A 6,946-nucleotide genomic window follows, 5' to 3' on the forward strand; every position below is an offset into this window, starting at 1 on the left:
CTAAAAAGCAAGTAGTACTATTTACTAGAACCATTTAAGTATCTTTTTCCTTTTGATCACTCCCCTTTCAGTTTCAGGAAAAAAGCTAAATTAAAGCTGCTTTTTCACATGGGCATATCTCTTTTTTTAGAGTTTTGATGGTCCATGTCTTGTTCTCTTGTCTCTGACTTTGGGTAAGAAGGCTTTCAAGATTCAGACATTAATTTTACATATTAATGAATTAGTTGCTGGTAAGAATTACTATTGCTACTTGCAAGTGTATCGAAACGTCTATATTACTTATTGATTATCAAAAAGCGAATTATCGGTCCTCCATTTCTATTCTAAGATAAAACGGTTCCACTTTTAGGTAGGGGAATAGAGCTAACTGCATCGGATGAAATAACAATTTCTAGTCCGGATCTTGGACCTAATTTACGCTTAAAAGTATCAGGTTTTTTTCTTCTTTCTCTGTAAACCATCTTTCACTGTGTGATTATCCCAAAAGTTAGTTTACAGATTCCTGTTAATTTCAACTGTGTAATTGCCCAAATGAAGAGTAAAAGAGAACCTAATTACTACCTTAGTCATGTCAATTGACCCATAACTTTCTATGCAAAGGGAAAGTACTTTTGGTTAGGGTGGTCACCTGATGTCTAGTAATTAAATAAAATGTAATTCACCTTTAAAACTCAAAGATGACCAAAGGAATAGTCTTTGAAATAATATAAGTAAACTCACTAGAATATAATGCCATAAACAAAAATTTCAAGTAAGGTTGTCGTTACAATAGACAGATCACCGAACAATCAATGCCACAAACTCAATTTTGGTGCATTAATTATATAAATAAATGTTGTACAATATTTAATACTAATGTCAATGCAGAAAGAAGACAAATAAAGAAAGAGAGTGTAAAAAATCGATATTTGGAAATCAATCTTTGAAATTATTATATTAATTACTGCACTAATTTTTTTTATATAAAATAATACCGGTATGAAAGAAGTTAAAAATGGGACATGAGTTGGGATATACTACCAATTTACCATAGTTCCGCGGAGTCAATTTTGGCGCCTTTATTTCACTTCTGCATACTGTTACTGAATTAACAGTTTTTTTCACTCAATTGAAAAAGATCTATCACATTCAATATTTGTATCAAAATAATAAATATAGAAAATATGTGTTTTAAAGTATATCATATGATTAATTTATATGCATTTTAATTTTTAATTAGTGATCTTTTATAATATGAATTATTTGATCTGATACAAAAATTAGGTGTACATAAATATATGAATTGGCGTGCACTTTCCTGTCCCATATTTCTATGAGAATCTCTCATCCTTTTCATGAATTAGTAAGTATTTAATCTTGCATTTCCACTAACTTTGTTCATTCTTGATTCTCTTCAGTGAAATTTTCTCTTAACTCTGTGAGAAATCAAATTACCTCTGAACATTTTGATTCTAAGTGGTAAGCACTAAGCACGTATATTATATTTACTGGACTAATGATGGGCTCAATCTTTCTTCTCTCTCATGAGTATCAATCTTTTCTGGTTTTGTCTTGTCTTTTTTATAACTAAATGATGTTTTTCCATGTGTTTCTCCTGTCATTCTTCACATTTTTGCACTACCATTTTCTGTGATTGTATAGTTGGTATTTGTATTCTTGAAGGTACTTTCAACTATTTCATAACCAATTATTTGATTAGTGTGTGTACTCTAAGCTTTAAGATGACTCATTATTTGAGTAATGTTTCCACACTCGTTTGGGTATTAATACCTATTTATTGATTGTATCCCAGTAGGGTCTTCTCTAATTATTATCTTTGAGTAGTGGTCAGGCACCTTTATGTCATTCATTCTAATCTCTTTTGTGATTGTTAACTGTGAAGTTTTCTTGTTGCAGAATCTTTAATTTTCCCTCTGGAAGTTGTTGAAAAGAGCGAAAAAATTCGAGCTTTGTGGCTCAAGTTTGTTAAAATGCCTCCAACATATTTTCCTCTTAGGTGGGAGAGTACAGGGGATCAATGGTGGTATGCTTCACCAATTGATTATGCAGCTGCTAATGGTCACTATGATTTGGTCCGTGAGCTTCTTCGATTAGACGGAAATCACCTTATTAAGCTCACTTCACTACGTCGAATTCGAAGGCTTGAATCTGTTTGGGATGATGAAGAACAGTTTGATGATGTGGCTAGATGCCGCTCGCAAGTTGCAAGAAAGTTGATGCTTGAATGTGATACCAAGAAAGGGAAAAATCCCCTTCTTAAAGCTGGCTATAGTGGGTGGCTTTTATATACTGCTGCTTCTGCTGGTGATGTGGCGTTTGTTCAAGAATTGCTCGAACGAAACCCACTTCTGGTGTTTGGAGAAGGAGAGTATGGTGTCACTGATATATTATATGCTGCTGCTAGGAGTAAAAGTTGTGATCTTTTTAGGTTTCTGTTTGATTTTGCTATATCCCCGAGGTTTCTAGCACGTGATGGAGGAGAGTTGGATAAACATATTGGTGAGGTTCCATCTGCTTATAAGTGGGAGATGATGAATAGAGCAATTCATGCAGCTGCTAGAGGCGGTAATCTGCAGGTAGGTTTGGTCTGAGTTAATAAAATTGGGTTGAAATGGGCTAAAAAGCGCTAATTTTGCCACCCATATCTGCAGGTACTGAAGGAGCTTCTTGCTGACTGTTGTGATGATATCTTGGCTTATAGAGACATTCAGGGAGCAACACCCTTGCATGCAGCTGCTGGCAAGGGCCAGGTTGAGGTATGACTTGCTTGTTTACCACTTTGAGCATTTTGCATTGAGCATTTTAGAGACCACTTGGAGTCTTGGTGCATTCTAGTTTGGGAACGTCTATGATTGGTTCGAAGAACGTCTTGAGAGTCAATCAATTGCGGATGATATAACTAGTAAATACGTTCCTCCCCACGTCAATATATTTTATTGTTTAGGGGCATTATGATTACTTGTTTTCTAGTACAAGTAGCTATTGGGTTTGCTATGATTTTTTACTATCATTTGAATCAAGGCTTTGGTACTTGTAATTTTGCTTCTATGCTCATTATATATCTATGAGAAGAATCGGATATTAAATTTGATAGCCTACATGTCAAATAATCTAAAGCATGTTTCTTTCTCAGCCAGCATTTTCCTACCACTGATTGTATGAGGCTCTCGTACTAGCCACTGTACTGTACTTTAGGTGAATTTTCCCCTGTTGCTTCAAAGCTCAAATCTTAGATAATATGATTCTAAAAAGTTCTCTCGTTCAGACATCTCTCTTTCCCTAGCTTGTCCACTTCTAGTTCAAGATGGGAATATAACCAAGATATTTAATTGTGTATTTGACCGATACTTTAAGAGGGTTTTGGCTTAATAGTGATTCAGATTTTGATGTGGTGAGCAAATTAACTTTTCTTTTCACAGACGTCTGTTTTTCACATGGGGTGAGACTTGGTCAGGATTTACACGTCTGTATTCACTAAAACAGAAAAGAAAATCAGCTGGACTTTGGATAATATTATCATCTAGTAATAAATGTTTGGTCTCTCATTTGGCTTTACTTCCTTTTTCTATGTTTCTTCACGTTGAAGATTACCTCATAACAAGCTTAGATGTTGTAACTGATGTGATCTTGAAATCTGAAGTATCTGAAAAAGCTAATGTTAATGTTAGCAGTTAGGGTAATATTTTCGTAGTTCCTTGGTTCATTCTTGATGTTCTTTGTGCCTTATATCATTCTGTTCATGGTTGCAGGTTGTCAAACATCTTATAAAAAGTTTTGATATTATTAACTCCACAGACAATCAAGGCAACACTGCATTACATATTGCTGCTTCTAGGGGGCAATTAGCTGTTGTTGAAGCTTTAATTGTTGCATCAACCTCATTAGTCTATTTGAGAAACAATGCTGGAGAAACGTTTCTCCATGTCGCCATTACTGGTTTCCAAACTCATTGTTTCCGCAGATTGGACCATCAAATCCAGCTCATGAAGCAATTAGTTTGCGGAAAGTTCTTCAACATTGGAGAAATTGTTAATGCGGAAAATAATGATGGTAGAACCGCACTTCATTTGGCTGTCATTGGAAATATTCATTCTGAACTTGTGGAATTACTAATGACTGTCTGCTCTGTCAATGTCAATACTCGTGATAAGGATGGAATGACACCACTTGATATCCTCAGGCAACGGCCACGTTCTGCTTCATCGGAACTCCTCGCAAAACAGTTGATCTCTGCTGGGGGAATTTTTAGTCAACACGATTATTCAGCAAGGAGAGTCGTAGCATCCCATTTAAAAATGCAACACACAGGTAGCAGTCCTGGCACTTCCTTCAGAATATCTGACACTGAAATATTCTTATACACGGGCATTGAGCATGATGGCTGTGAAAGCGTAGAGCTGAGCACGTCAACTGAACTGAGCCAACACAATGGGAATACTGGAAATGATTGTCCTAGAAATGAGGGTAAAACCAATTCTGCAAATAATGCTGCACAAAGGCTGAAACGCCTTTTCCATTGGCCAAAAATAAGGAAAGGGGATACTCAGAGGCTCAAGAAATTGGAGGATCAAAGTTCTGCTAGAAATTCAGAAGCAGCACCAGTTCCTCTTCGACAAAGATTCTCCAAGCCTTCCTCTCTGCCAAACAACAAACGGACACTCTCTGTTCGGAGTAACCTTCCAAGTCCAACAGCAAAAAAGAAACTTGCTTCAGGGCTAGTAAATGGTGTCATGCTGGCAATACCACATCTTAATGTCCGCCGTAGATCATCTTGCTCTAGTTCATTCTCAGTTTCATCAATATCTTCACACACTTCGTTGGACCAACAAAAGGCCAACCAAATTGAGAATGAGCTTGCTAGACCTTATTCTTCTAGTCATGTTCGAGGTAAATCATCACACACTTCGTTGGACCAACAAAAGGCCAACCAGATTGAGAATGAGCTTGCTAGACCTTCTTCTAGTCACGTACGACGTAAATCATCAGATTCCACATACAAACAGTACCTATGTTTTGGTGCTTCGGAACATCCTGTCAAAGCCACTTCATGTGAGCTGCGGCCATATGAAATTTATGAGCGTTCTGTTCTATCCACAGCTTGATCTTGTTAAACCGGGACTTCAGTAATTTGACAGGTCAGTAAGCTCTTAGTTCCATCCTTGACACACCTACAAGTCCCCATAGTTTAATAGCTACTAAGATTTCCAAGAAGTATTCCCTTTGCTCTAGCAGAAATGTAAATCTGTTTGATGTTTTAATTGCATTTTGTAACTCCTCCTTCGGTTGTAACTTAAAGAATTTGTGAAACTAATTTGTTAAGGTTTCTTAGTTGTGCAAGTTTTCCTAGAAAACGGTTGTATAATAAATATGCTTTTAGAGCGTTACAGAAATTAGCAATGTTATCAATTCCATAAGAATGAAGCGCCAAATTTACTAAACATTTTGGCAGGAAATTACATCCAATGACCTTGGAGATTAGTGGTCTTGAACTTTTGACCCCCCCGCTTGTTTCATAGGCAAACCTCAAAGTCAAAAGTAAAATCTTGTTAGACTTGAAGTTTTGCTGTAAGGCAAGCAAGGTCAAAAGTTTCAAGACGACCCTCCAATGCCGTTCTCGTAAATCACCCACATTTTTGTTTGCTTTATGCTCATTAAGATTGAGGGTGTAACAGTAGGCCCTCTGATAAATGGGCTAAAAGTTTGGGCTTTGGGAACTTTTTTTTCTGCTAGTCCTGATACTCAAGCCTACAGAAATAGGATTTCGGTCTCTAGTAGTTTAGTCTATTGATTTGGATAATTGGATTTGGATCTTAACTTTTCTACCCACAATTAGGAAGGAGACCTTTTGTATTTAGAATTTGCAAAATCAGTATATTTCCATGTTACAACAGATCAACATGTAGTTTCAAGTTTGAATAGTTGATTTCTTGAATAATGCTAGTTTGGATATGCGAATCAAATTTTAAATAAATTTATAAAAATTACACGTTCTCATATCAAAATTAATGTTTTTATTTTGATATTTTGTACGTCCCATGAAACATTATGTCCTTCATAACGTGTCTCACATATTGTTCTCTTTTTCATTCCCAATTTACTTTTATTGTCCTAGAAAAATTGAAGATGGCTCAGAGTTATTGGTGAGAGTTCGTGGCTACACGTCTGGATAAGGGAATTCACAATGTTTAATAAAGTAGAAATCGACTTAACCCAACTAAGCTATGTCACATGTACAAATTAATTTTAAGCAGAAAAAAAAAAAAAGTTCCAAGTACAAGGCATTTAGTTACGTGATACCACGACTGTTTTACTTGGACCTAAATGTCAAAGTTAAAATTTTCTTTCTTCCCTTTTTTCCATTATCTTTGTCTGGATAAGGGCACATGTGGAACAAGTAATTTAACTTCACGAGAACTTGGACATTTCTTGCTTCAAGTTTGGATGATTTAATAAGTGTTCTCTTTTAAGCACTTCAGCAAAATATTACTTAGCATTATCTTTACGTAAGTTAATAAGTCAATTATGCATCAACTAATGGCCTTGGCCAGGAAGACTTAAACTCCTTACATGACGGTTCCAATTATGATCGCTTAGTCAATAGAATATCTTAAATTGTTTTATGAAACGTGAACAGCATTGTGAGAAATTCTATTTTTGCACTACTTTTAGGAATTTAGTAACCTAAGTAGAAAGATGGTACAATTTTTCTAAACGAATCAATTGCAGAATAAGTGAGTGATTTGGACTCAACTCACAAGAGGCATAAGTAATAAGTTGCGTCTAAGCTTATCTAGTTGCAGTAATAGTGTCTAGTTTCTTGGAAAATTCGCAGTTGACTTGTATTAAACCAAAGCAGACCAAAAAAAGAAAAAAGAAAAAAAAAACAGATTAAACAAGTTTGAAAAGTCCACAATTGGTAGCAACTAAAATATCTGCCTCCCTATAC

General features: G+C 35.7%; 1 protein-coding gene across 3 annotated transcripts; it reads left to right on the forward strand.

Moving 5' to 3' along the window:
• Nucleotides 1-1,062: 1,062 nt before the first annotated feature.
• Nucleotides 1,063-5,390, forward strand: LOC132623209 (uncharacterized). 3 transcript variants are annotated; one of them, XM_060337942.1, is made up of 4 exons: nt 1,063-1,342; nt 1,897-2,576; nt 2,652-2,756; nt 3,750-5,390. In XM_060337942.1, the coding sequence occupies exons 2-4, from the start codon at nt 1,971-1,973 to the stop codon at nt 5,100-5,102; spliced, it is 2,064 nt and encodes a 687-aa protein (XP_060193925.1). In that variant the 5' UTR covers nt 1,063-1,342; nt 1,897-1,970; the 3' UTR covers nt 5,103-5,390. The 3 variants fall into 3 exon arrangements, with proteins under 3 accessions (XP_060193925.1, XP_060193924.1, XP_060193923.1); XM_060337941.1 differs by having other exon boundaries at nt 1,326-1,458; XM_060337940.1 differs by lacking the exon at nt 1,063-1,342 and adding an exon at nt 1,522-1,662.
• The last annotated feature ends 1,556 nt before the right edge of the window (nt 5,391-6,946 follow it).

Source organism: Lycium barbarum, chromosome 12 (genome assembly GCF_019175385.1).
Source record: "Lycium barbarum isolate Lr01 chromosome 12, ASM1917538v2, whole genome shotgun sequence".
Lineage (NCBI taxonomy): Eukaryota > Viridiplantae > Streptophyta > Magnoliopsida > Solanales > Solanaceae > Lycium > Lycium barbarum.

What these genes read in the sequence shown, in the direction of transcription:
- LOC132623209 (XM_060337940.1), top strand. Translation starts at nt 1,584, where the DNA reads ATGTGTTTCTCCTGTCATTCTTCACATTTTTGCACTACCATTTTCTGT. An exon ending in TGGTATTTGTATTCTTGAAG is followed by an intron (nt 1,663 to 1,896) that starts GTACTTTCAACT and finishes TTCTTGTTGCAG; the next exon opens with AATCTTTAATTTTCCCTCTG. An exon ending in CTAGAGGCGGTAATCTGCAG is followed by an intron (nt 2,577 to 2,651) that starts GTAGGTTTGGTC and finishes CCATATCTGCAG; the next exon opens with GTACTGAAGGAGCTTCTTGC.